This window comes from Gambusia affinis, linkage group LG20 (assembly GCF_019740435.1).
Source record: "Gambusia affinis linkage group LG20, SWU_Gaff_1.0, whole genome shotgun sequence".
Lineage (NCBI taxonomy): Eukaryota > Metazoa > Chordata > Actinopteri > Cyprinodontiformes > Poeciliidae > Gambusia > Gambusia affinis.
This window is the reverse complement of record NC_057887.1, coordinates 13,085,826-13,097,987: the sequence shown is the minus strand read 5'-3', so window position 1 is coordinate 13,097,987 and position 12,162 is coordinate 13,085,826. Positions and strand designations below refer to the sequence as shown.

At 39.1% G+C, this 12,162-nt stretch overlaps 1 protein-coding gene across 6 annotated transcripts in view; it reads left to right on the top strand.

Annotated features, from left to right (window-relative positions):
• The first annotated feature begins 293 nt into the window (after nucleotides 1-293).
• LOC122822857 (KAT8 regulatory NSL complex subunit 1-like) overlaps nucleotides 294-12,162 on the top strand; it is a 41,135-nt gene continuing 29,266 nt past the window's right edge. The window contains exons 1-3 of one of the 6 annotated variants that reach the window (XM_044101829.1): nucleotides 294-326; nucleotides 2,791-2,852; nucleotides 9,995-11,465. In XM_044101829.1, coding sequence (XP_043957764.1) covers nucleotides 10,063-11,465 — 1,403 coding nt within the window. In that variant the 5' untranslated portion in view covers nucleotides 294-326; nucleotides 2,791-2,852; nucleotides 9,995-10,062. Of the gene's footprint in view, nucleotides 327-2,790; nucleotides 2,853-7,026; nucleotides 7,551-7,576; nucleotides 7,680-9,994; nucleotides 11,466-12,162 lie in introns of those variants that run through there. The other 5 variants (XM_044101833.1, XM_044101832.1, XM_044101831.1 and 2 more) reach the window with 5 other exon arrangements.

Below are 12,162 nucleotides of genomic sequence, written 5' to 3'. Positions count from 1 at the left end.
TTGTTTATCTGAGTGAAAACACATCAGGCTGGACAGAGAGCAGCTAGCATGCCTACGCTGTAAACAACACTCTTGCTGCGCCGAAACGAAAGCAGTTTTTTTATGAATGAAGGGGAAGTTGTGCGACTAAAGTGAACATTTTTAAATAAAAACAATATTTTTTGAAAATGAAGTTTCATGTTATGAACTTTCGTACACATTTCCGCTGTACGGGTATTTGCTAAAACTGACATCTGCGGCAGCCAATGGAAAGCCCGGATTTGAAGAAGTGGCCAATGGCGATGCTGAGGGCGGATACGATCGGTGGTTTGTAACAGGACAAGCAGGTAAGTAAGATTTTGTCTTGTTATTTTCTTAAAAATTGAGTAACAGTGTATTTGCCAAGAATGACCCTTACTTTGGTTAAACCACTAGTTCTTCTGTTTGAGAAGAGTTCATTTTTATGTACTTTTTTTCCTGCCGTGTGTACAAATTAAATGGTGTTCATTGAGGAGTCTGAGATCGGGAAGCAAACAGCTAACGAATACTAGCATGTTAGCTTTCTAACGTTAGCTTCTGATAAAGTAATGTTAATGTCCCTTTTATAAAATAAAGAAACGCTTATAATGCAATTATTTCCTCGCTGTTTTAATAATGTCTCTTTTATTTGATTTACCGTTCAAGTCCACCTCAGTGGTGACCATATTCAACATTTAAAAAGTTTTTTTCATCTTAAAATTTGCAACGGTAACGTTAATGTAGTTAGCCCGTTAGCTTTAGCTTGGCAGCTGGACGCGACAAACTCATCGATTCCACCACAGTCAAAAACTAAACTTTTATGAGATACTCTGTGTGTTTGAAGCCTCAAACCGAGGTGAGTATCTGTTTCAAAACCACAACAACTTATTTAACTGATTAATATGTTTAGTTTTCAGCAAGGTTTATTTCAGCTGTTGAAATGAATGAATTAAAGCGGAAAGCTGCGGAATTATCGAGGTTACAGTCATTAAGTTTCACTCGTATAGTATATTTAAAACAACAAAATGGTATCTAAGATGCGTCAGTAGTCTTAGATAAAACCCATCCAAAACCCATGAGAAGTTGGTTATATTTAAAATTACCACAAGTAAAATAAATGTATAGTAAATGTATTATAGTAAACTTTCTGAAGAGTCGTATGTCAAATATGTCAAAATCATGTTTATAATTTACTGGCATGAAAGGCTATTTGGTTGATATAAAAAATATACTGATGCTCATCTAAATCTAACCAAAAATTCAACAATAAATATCAAATATGTTAATGTACTTTGATTCAAAACCAAACATTCATCATAAAACTTTGAAATATTTCTAAAACATTTTTTTGCATATTGATCCAAAATTTGTGTCAATGTTCTTTAATAAATTTTTTGCTGTTGCAATGGTTGGGATAAATATTACTTAATTCTTTGACTTCTAATTGTCTCTAATTCAGCTTAAAGGCCAGATCAGTTGTTTTTGATCTGTTAGTTGGTGAAAACTTCAACAGCCCAATCAAGCTATTGAAACTAGTAGGTTCATTTTAAAAAGTCTACTCATCTTGAGGACTAAGTATTTGACATTGTGCCCAGATATTCGGCATACGGAAATTAAATAAACAGATATCAGATCCAACTTTGTGGATATTTACTTTATTAGCTGGGATTTTTGTAATTTCATCATGTAATTAATTGCTCAAAAACAGAATTTAAGAAAAAAAAAATTAAACAATCATATTATACCTTTTTGATGTTATAGTTAAAACATACTATATTGAGTTTCTCTTCAAAATCTGAAAAATATGCACAACTTGATGGTTTTTGACAAGCTTTACATTCAAATTTGTGGGAGACATGATGTTCTTTTCAGCAAGTACTGTAATATGAATGGGCAAAACTTACTGACATCTTGTGGTCAACTTAAAGAGTGCAGCTATTTCAAACCTGGCTCACATATTACTCTGGAGGAAATTCTATCTACATTACACTGGACCTTTGTTCTGTAATAATTAGTAGTGATATTTATCTTGTAGCTGTTTTTGGATATGGTTCAATTATTTAGCCTTAGCTGTTCTTAAATGACTAAATGACTAAGCTTCTCCAACTCGATCAGCAATGCTTATTTCCCTCAAATGTGCCTTTAGTGGAAATAAAATGAAAGTGCTCACTTATGGAACTTCCATGGTGCGGCTTAATTGCTGATAGTCATTGCAATAGTGAACATTGATTCCCAACATTGTGCCGCTCCGCAGAAAATTATTGTCAGCATCGTGCATTAATGTTTATTTTTATTACTTTCTGTAGTATTAGTAGTAATAGGTTTTTCATAAATTCATCAATCTTACAAAAACATTCAAATTGTTTTGTTTTGCTGTATTTTTGTCAGGGAGTGATTGCTCATTGGAGTGGCACATTATTTATTTTTGTCATACTAGAGTTAACACTTGATTGGGCTGTTGTCAAATTAACTGTCTTTAAGTCTCTCTGTTTTTGTGTCATTCAAAAATTGTTCCCTTTAACTGTTTATAAAAAAGTTTACAAATTTGCTTTTGATTTTTGGAGTAAAACTGCTACCTACAATTTATATAATTAAAAAAAAAAAAAAAGATAGTAACTTGTCTTTGTGGCCAAACCACTCAACTCTGTAGTATAACAATAAAGACCTTGAATCATAATGTTGTTGTTTTTTTATTGAATTGCTCTGTCTTGAAAATTTGAAAATATTAGTTGTTGATTCAAGCTTAACATCTGTATTTACTTCTAATATCTCTTTGTTCATTTCATTTTTTAGGTGTAACTGCATTTATGGTTCGTTGGATTACTACCTGGATTATTTCAACAATGGAGTTTAAGGTAAGCCTAAACTATTATTGCATGTTGTTTATTCTGGTTTGTGTTTCACTGAGATCATCAGGGATGTTCTGTTATGGCCATCACTCAGTAATGCTCTGCGGACACTGTGAATGTAATGAACGTCCTCTTGGTAGCTCCAGAACTTATCTCAAAGAAAATGGCTTCTGGAGATGGAGCCACATCAGATGTGTTGTTTCTGTGTATCTCTGTGGAAGTATTTCAGACGACTGAGACGGGAACAATATCTCAGGAAGTGTAGGGAACGCCTTGGAATCCATGAGGGGTCATCAAAGGAGTGCTTAAATCCACCATCTTTGCACGCACTGTTTTTGTAACCCAAAACTAGGCACAAAAATCGAAGATATTAAGTTATATATTTCCTTGTTAAAACGTTTATAAAAGAAGAGAACTGGCTCTAGAGACTGATAGTTTTAGTTTTTGCCCTTTGGAGTCAAGCAGCTTTTCTGTAATTTTCAGATCTTTTTTTATTGTTAGCCACTTGGTTTAAACATTAAGAATACATGAGAGGTCCCAGATTAATCTTGTGCAACATGTTTTGCCTTGGATAACCTCCTCTGTACACAGGAAGTCATAAACAACTGTTTATTTAAAACGACCAAAGATAAACACAAGTAGCTTGTGCAGAAGTCACGACAGCATGAGAAAATTCAAATGAGCCAGGGACTTGGAACATATGTTAAAACTGGAAACCTTATCTCCTTTGCAACAAATGTAATATTGATAATTTCTTACTATAGCTTACACACATTGCATGGGTAGTATTAATACATATTTAAAAAATAAGCAGTCTCATTTAATAAAATTTTACAATCTGTCTGCAGGCTCAATTCTCCTTGTCAGAAGGCCTAAATTGAAAATCTAATGAAAGGAAAGCGAGAGTTATAGTATGATTTTTTTTATATATATATTTTTCACCATTAATATTAAGATCCAAACATGTCAACACGGTACCTGGGGAATCTTTCAGTTGTTGTTTTTTTTGTATGTGGACTGTTCGGTGACACGAATGTAGTCTTAGTTATTTAATTTTGTTTTTAACATTCCAACCCAGCGTAATGAAGTGTTCATTTCTATGTATGCTTAAGTATGTCCTAGGTCAGTTTTTGTGTGTTTCTTCATACTACATTTGTTTATCTTAAAAACAAGATTTGGATTCAGACCCATAAAAATATTCAGCATAACTGTCCAATTTGTTTTCAGATATTGTTTTCCTTTAGCAGGAGCTAAAATAACAAACAGTGGAAGCAGTGTTTTTGAAGTTGAGGTTAGCAATTACCTTTTTGAGTCTAAATGCTTAAGTCTAAAACCAATTGCTTCTGCAGACTTGATTTGAAAAATCCAGCTTCAGTAAAGCTGGCAAAAACAGAAGTGAAGGGGTGGTGAAACGTCCGCCTGCCAAGGATGAAATGTTGCCTAGTTGGTATAAAACATCGCCGTGGTAGTTGGCACAATTTTGTAGCTGCTATGAGTCAAGCATAAAATTACCAAAACTGCAAAGACGTGGTGAAGAGGAGAAATGACCAGCAGCTGCAGGGTCAGTTTATTTGTGGGGGAACACTTTGAATTCTAATACCCAGATGCATATAATTGACACATGACATGCTAGGTTTCATACTCCATAGTGTCTGCACGACACTGTAATTCAGCCTCAACAAACCTGTTCGGCCGTCTGAAATTTAAACACGGAGGGATCCATCAGTGACTAACACAGGAAGTGACTGGAATTTCCTGAAAACATTTAGTAAAAATTCAAATTCAGATTAGGTATTGAATAGCTACTCAATATGCTGTTTTTTAAATGAATCGGTAGTTTGTTTTGCATTATCATAATTTCAGCATTTACCAAAATAACTGTATTGTTTATTGGCTATCTCTGATAGGGTTTCGAAAATATAGTTTGTTTGACAGTCTTTGTATGCTGAAAAAACAAACATGTCACCCTTATTTTGCCCATGATTTAGTAACAAAAAGCAAATTTACATTAACTTTATTGAATATAATTTAAGAGTAACTTTTGAAAATATTCTTCGGAGCTAGATTTTGTATAATGCCAGTGTGCACACCATTTATTTTGCATCACAGTTTAGAGAAATGCATCACAGAACAGAGTGGATGCCCAGACATTTTTTTAATATATGTAATGGTATAGTTATTCTAGGTGTCGCCAGCCATTATGAATACAATTGGAAAATAAAAACACACTTAAAATATTGCTAAAACATTAAGGTGACAGTGTTATGCAACAATACATCAAATAATTTAAAATGTTGCCAATTTTAATGTCTATGTTTATTAATTTAGCTGGATGATTAAAATTCTCTTTTTAAGTTTGTTCGGAGGATATAATCAGTTAATGTCTTTCTTCAGAATTCAACTCTTTGTAACTTTATTTTGATGGGCAGTCATAGAGGGTCCAAGACAAATGTTGAATTCTTTCAGGTTGAAATAAGTCCCATTTCTTTTTTTTATTATTATTTATTTTTTGTGTTATTTACCCGGGAATAAAACTCCTTGGGATCTAATGTCGCTTTTTCAATAATGGTGGCCAAGATGACCAACATTTAAAATGGCATTACTGTTAGGCACACTATTAATGATTTTTTTCATATTTTATATTTTACTCTGCATTACTCTTTTAATCTAACCAGCAAGAAGATCCTGGTTAAACACTGTAGAGACTAAGCACTAGCATTCAACCCACCACAAGCATTAAGTGAGTATAGCGAATAGATAGCTCCTCTTTCAGATGGCGCCCATATATACTTATTAATTTAGCTGTTTGTGTTTTAAATGCAGCAGTTGTGTTTAAAAAAGATCTAAAAAGGCCTCTACATAAGTAACCACCTTATACAAAAAGTGAAACATGGGCATTTTGAAACAGAAGCTGTTTAGAGAAGTCCAGTGTTGTCTTGGCCCCCTCTTACTGGGAGGAGAGTTATCTTTTTCTGGGGAGTTTCCTATAACTCTGAGTTATCTGTTGAAGGTAAGATATTAACTGGTCATAACGTCTCAACAGAACTTCACCCCAAATAACCAAACTACCGCTTTGAAGATAACACTTGGCTTTAATGTTAAATAATTGAAAAGGAAACAGTTTTGTATGGCGCTGTTTTAAAATGATTTAGTTTTAATGTTATTTACAGAGTATAATGCACTTAATCTGTAAGCACAATTACTATTATTAGCATACAATGAACTCTACAAATAATTAATTTCAGCCAGCAGGATTTTAAAAGCAGAAATTTTAAAGCAGCTACCTACACATTAAACAGAAAATACAAAAAAATGTATATGTGTAGGCAAAACACATATGTAGTACTCATTTAAATTCTTTATTTAAATATGTCAAAAGCCTGTATGCAAGAAATCTTTATTTTTGGGTTTAATACACATTGTTACAAGTAAATAAACAAAATGCACAAAAGCTCTAGTATTTCATTTGAAATATGTTTTTTTTTATTGTGTTCTTTTTATCTGGCACAATTTATTACACAGATTTTTCACAGGGAGTTAGCAGATATGAAGCAGTTAAATTTGACAATGAAATGTGATTAATACTGTAATTACAGGGTTAATTCAAATCATTAGTACAGGTGCAGTGGCTTTTATGTCAGAGCTGTTTGGTCCTGCTTGGTGCTGTTTCCTAGACACCATGTGGTGTTTTATTACACTGAAGGGAAAGAGCTCCTTCATGTGGCCACAGGCTACACCTCCACAGAAGGCTGCTGTGGTGGTGGGCGATTCAGATCCTGTTCAAAGTGACATGAGAAACGCGCAGCCTGAGCTTTAAAGAGAATCAGAGCGTTTACCGTGGCAATTTAACAGAAATAAGGATACATAATTGATTGTTGAAGAGTATTAACTGTTTTGGTATAAATTATGAATGAACAAGGTCATTTAACATGAATAATCCCGTTTGTGTGAATGTTTTGTGGACAGAAGCTGGATATGCTTAAAACAGTTGTTCCGAGAGCATGCGGGATGCACGTTAAACCGAGGCAGCGATATTTCCAGTTTAACCAGCAGCACCATCACAGTAGAATAATAAGTGTGAAAGTGACACTGCGCTGTGTTTTTGGGAAGACAATGCCCTCCTGTGGTATCTTCTTTGAGCTTTTCTGTCGGTTCTTATCTGCCCTTTACTCTAGTGGTGAGAATGAGTAGTGTCTCCCGCCTACAGCAGCGCACGCACACATACACGCGCGCGCAGAGCTCTTCTATGTTTGTCAGACTCAATCCGACGGAGAGGAGCTAGCCGCCATTTTCTAAGCGTCTCTCCCTAAAACGAGAGAAAAAGCCTCGCGTCAAACCGCCATCTGGATTACCGCTCTCTCGTCGGGAATCTGTTTTTTCGCTTCAGGATTGCCGTGGAGTCGCCTACATTTTAAGTAATCGGGGATAGGACGGACTATTTCGCGGCCTAGGGTTATAATATTCGCTGTGGCGGCGAGGCGAGCTGTAGCTCGGTGATTCGCCCATTGCTGAATCCGGAACGAAGCCGAGAGGCTCCGATAAGCGGGCCCTTTTCCTCACAGTGGCTGTGTATTTTTGGAATAATTAATGGCAGAGTGATCGACAAAAGCCCCGTGTGTTGTGTTGGTACTCTTGGTTTTTTTCCACCCAAACTGCAGGGGACTGTTGCCGAAATTCCCTCGGATAGTGCAACCTCGTCACGTGGTAGGTTCCTCCTTTTTCTTTGTTAGCGAGCTAACCAGACTGCCTGGGTCTACTCCCAACTTCTCTGCTTTTCAGAGACCAGCTTTAACTACACGCACCGCCCGATTCCCTTCCAGCTTCTATACGAAAGTAAGGCCATGGACTGGTGCTGTAGATAAAAAAGCTTCTTGTGTTTATTTCTGTAGTCTGATTACAATGCAGACCGTGTCTCCACTGTGCAATCGGTCGTAAAACGTTGTTTAAAACATTTGTCAGACACAAAGATGTCTTATTATAAGGGTCATGTTAGTAGCTTCAATGCAACAGAAGCTTGTTTTATTTTCACTGTTGTGTGTTTAGCAACGCTCTTATTAAACATTTCAACTCTAAGCGTAATTTACTCTAAACTATCACCGCAAGTGCGCGCAGGTTACGCAGGCACTTTAAATGTTTACTTGCCTAACGAGGTTTACGTAAAACTCCGAAGTTGGTCTCTACCTCCACCAGAAAATAAAAAATAGTTAAGTATTAAAGCGAGATAACAGTGTGGTCAGGGCATGTGTCGTTTCACTGCAGCTGGCTTGAGAGAGAGAGAGAGAGACACGCCAGCTTGCCAGCAGGTTGTTTCTTGCATCAGCAGCTTTCTTGGGCTAACATTAAACAGCAGTGAAGCGCATTAATTTCCACGCAGTTTACAGAGTGACCAAATATTTATCTATCGATTCTTGCGTTTGCGTGATCGTTTTTCTGTCTTCCCTTTTTGTCTGACACCTCCTCATGATACGAAGTGATCATGTGCTGCCTTTCCGCCTAAACTAATTGAAATTTAGTGCAATGAAATGGTACACACTTAGCGCTAAGGCGCAAACTGCCTTTTACGTGCACAAATGCTCTTGTAAACACCAGGAAGACATTTTGATGATTACGTTATGGTTGGCTAACGTTGGATGTGGACGTTTTTTGTCGCATCTCGCCCCACGCTTTTACAGAAAAACAACATGGGGAGCTATAGTTGCATCTTTGACCATTTAAATTTCCCCCGGTGTTCCCGGGACTCATTCGGCGTGTTTGGAGCCGAATGGGTGTTTTTAGATGGATGAATTGCATTGCATAATCTGCTTCGGAAACACCAACATGGCGTAGTGCGCGCCGAGTAGAAACTGCGGTGAAATACTGAACCCCCATTCATCTGAGCATGCAGACGATGCGCGGAGATGCAGCTCTTATCTTTTACAATTTGAAGGCAGTCTGTTTAAAAGTTTCCCATGAATAGGCATGTAGCTGGCATGAAAGATATGTTAATCATTCAAACAATGCTATGTGCCATTAACATTCTCCTGGCATGCTGCATTTTTTTAAGCATTTTTGCTTTTAATGTTAGGGAAAGTGAGATTTTAACAGTGAGTTAAGATGAAATGACAGAGCAACCCTGGCAGGATGACATCATTTGCTTTGAGCTAATGCTGGGCCTAAATCCACCTATTTACATGGCCTGCAAGGAACCCTGCTGTATGCAGACTTGCCAGGGCACATGTAGGGCAGTGGGGTTTGGGCAGTTTGCATTGGTTTCTCCTGTTCCTTTCCCTGCCAGGATTTTTTTTCCCTATTTTTCTTTTTCACAACCTTACAAGTAAATGACATTGAGGGCTTGTTTGCACGTACATGCTTGTAGTGGAAATTATTTAGTGGCCTTAGCTCAGGTGACTTCTGTTATTCCAAACCTTCCTTTACATCTTATTTCCCCAAGGTCAGTGCATAATGTATTCTATTTATTTTTGTTTGAAGCTGGCCCTCGTGAGAACATTTTTCTGGCAGTTTATTTTTTAAATAAAAAAAAATATTTGGTGCAAATTAAGTGAATAACGTGGAGAATTTATTGAAAGAGGATCTTCCTTTTACTTCAGATATTTTGTTTTGACCATGTTTGCTTCACTTTGAGTTGGTAAGGATTTACATTCTTAACTTTTACAATTTAAGTGTAAGTATGTTGGGCTCAGTAGTTTTATTACTTTTGATTATTAGTCCCATTTAAAAAGCAAAAAAAGAACTTTTCTACTTTCTGATTGGGTGTTGGTTAGTAATTTTCCAGTCACATTGTAGTCTTACCAAACCAGTTGTGCAAGTGTTTTATTTATGTTGTATATAGGTTCAGCTGTGGTCATATTGTTTGACAGTCTTGAATACATCAGTACATTCAATACATTAGTGTGAATGTAATGTTTTTACCTTTTAACTTCTTAAAATAAATCTTTTTTCTTTCTTTCTTTTTTTTATAGAAATTTTTAGCTTCCTTCTCATATATTATGAACTGATTAGTATAGCTGGTGACACTGTGAAATCAAATTTATCCAAGCTGGGGTTTTTTATGTTTTTGTTTTTAACTTTCCATCCCTGTTTTATCATGTTATTTTTTTATTTGGTATTTCTTTTGTTCTTGTCTTATTCTTCCTCCATGTCGTCTCCAGGCTGTCCTCAGGTGGGGCAGTAAGCGGGTGGAGTGGAGCAGGCCGAGGTGCCCGTCCCTCTGCACTGCATGGCTGCGATGGCGCCCGCTCTCACCGACGCCCCAGCCGAAGCTCACCACATTCGCTTCAAACTGGCTGCCCCATCCTCGAGTCTCTCACCGGCCAGTGCAGAGAACAACAGTAACGCCAACAACATCCTCATCCACACCAGCGGCCCCGGAAAGTGCAAGGTCGCCTCCGAAGAGTGCCCTCTCAATTTCTGCGGCGGCAACCAGGAACCGCAGGAGCAGCAGCCCCAACCAGACTCCGTGTCCCAGGCCTCGGCCTTGGGCAAACTCCAGCCACTGGTGGCTTCTTATTTATGCTCAGATGTGACATCTGTCCCTGCAAATAAGGAGTCAATCAAGCTGCAAGGAGTCCTCATCAAACAGTCTGTGCTGAAAAGCCACAGAATTCTGCCCAGTTCTCTGCTGAACGGTGGGGGAGAGTTCCTCCTGAGGAGGCAAGCAATTGAACTCTCTGGTGGTCAGCTTAAAAGCCTCATGAGTGGCAGCACCAACGGGAGTGGCCAGCCCATGGCACCTGTCAACGGCCTGGCCAAGAAGCTGGCTAGCATGTCAGGCTCGGGCTGCATGGTGGCGGTGAACGGTGACAAGCCTTCCGCCACCACAGACTCTCTGCCTCAGAACTTGCCGTTGGACTCAGAGACTTTCACTGCTACCATATCGGGCCACATCCCGGTAAAAGAAGCCCTCAGACAGAAGCATTCCTCCGGTGCTCCTCAGAACACAGAAGGAAATAATGTGGAATCACCAGTGCTTCATTCTGCTGCTCTGTCCTCCCTTAACCATGACAACCCGAACTCAACGGAACAAGTTAATTCAAACGAAGCCGATTTGCAGACGCGTACTGGTCTGCCGATGGGTTCCGACGGGGAGAGGCCAGGCAGCAGCCAACAGGGATCCCCACAATGCACAGCCACACCAGAGCCGCCTCTGCCCTGCAGTTCATCTTCGGACAGCCTCGACGCTCACGTCAGAGAGCGCACGGCCCTCAACAGCAAGCGACAGGCCGAAATCGAAAGCCGCCTGCAGCGCCTGCGCAAACGTCTTCAGGTGGTGCAGGCCAAGCAGGTGGAGCGGCACGTTCAGCAGCAGCTTGGCGGCTTCTTGGACTCGGCTCTTAGCAGGCTACGAGCCGGGAGCCGCAAGTCGGAGGCTGCGCCGCATTCGGCCACATGGAGGGCCGGTCGGCACTATTCCTCAAACAGCAGGGACGGCCTGGGCCGGTTCCTAAAGAGCGGTGCCGTGCCCTTGGAGCTGGAGAGGCTGTATCTGAGCGGCTCAGCCAACCTGCATTCAGCAGAAAGCGCCTTTGACTCTGATGTAACTGAAAGCAGCTCTGGTGGGGACTCTGACCTGGAAGAGGAGGAGCTGTCCAGGGTGGACATTGAGCAGCGGCATGTCAAAATGTAAGTGCGGTGACCTCACACATTTTCATTTTTTTAAATGGTAAAACCGCCTGCACTGTACAGGATAAAGTCCAGTATTTACAGAAATATTTGAAGCCTTCATTAAATTTGTTTTTAAATCGTCTCATAATTTTACACATTTTCAGACATTTTAATGTTTTCAGTAACATCTCTCATCATACCTGTCATAGTGCTTGGAGCTGCTCAACTGTCAACAGAAAGTCCCTTCATTTCCAAACGCTGCAATATGCTACTCCAACATAGCAGGTGTTAATGGCAATTATAACTGCCTGCCTCAGTTGTGCTCTGGTCATACTCCAGGGAGGGGTAGAGATACAGTTCACCCATGCAGCATGTAACCGTGTGGGTGGGATCCTGTAGAGCACACACAAGCTTGGCTGGACTTGGGGGGGAAAAAGCTTCCTTGTCATACGATTCTACCTCCTGAGATGACTCAGGCTTAAACTGAAAGTTCTGTTTATCTTTAGAGCAAATGACTGAGCACCAAAAGAACCAGTCATTTAAATTATTATTATTATTTTTTCTTTATTAAAATCTTGAGATAACTTCAAGGCACAAGGTAGTGGGTTCAGGGGAGTTGTGGAGTTTGTTTTTTGCATGCTTCCTGTTGTAATGTCAAGTCTGTGTCAGCAGGGGCACGGAAATGTGTTGGATGGGAAGTTCACATCAGCGTGCA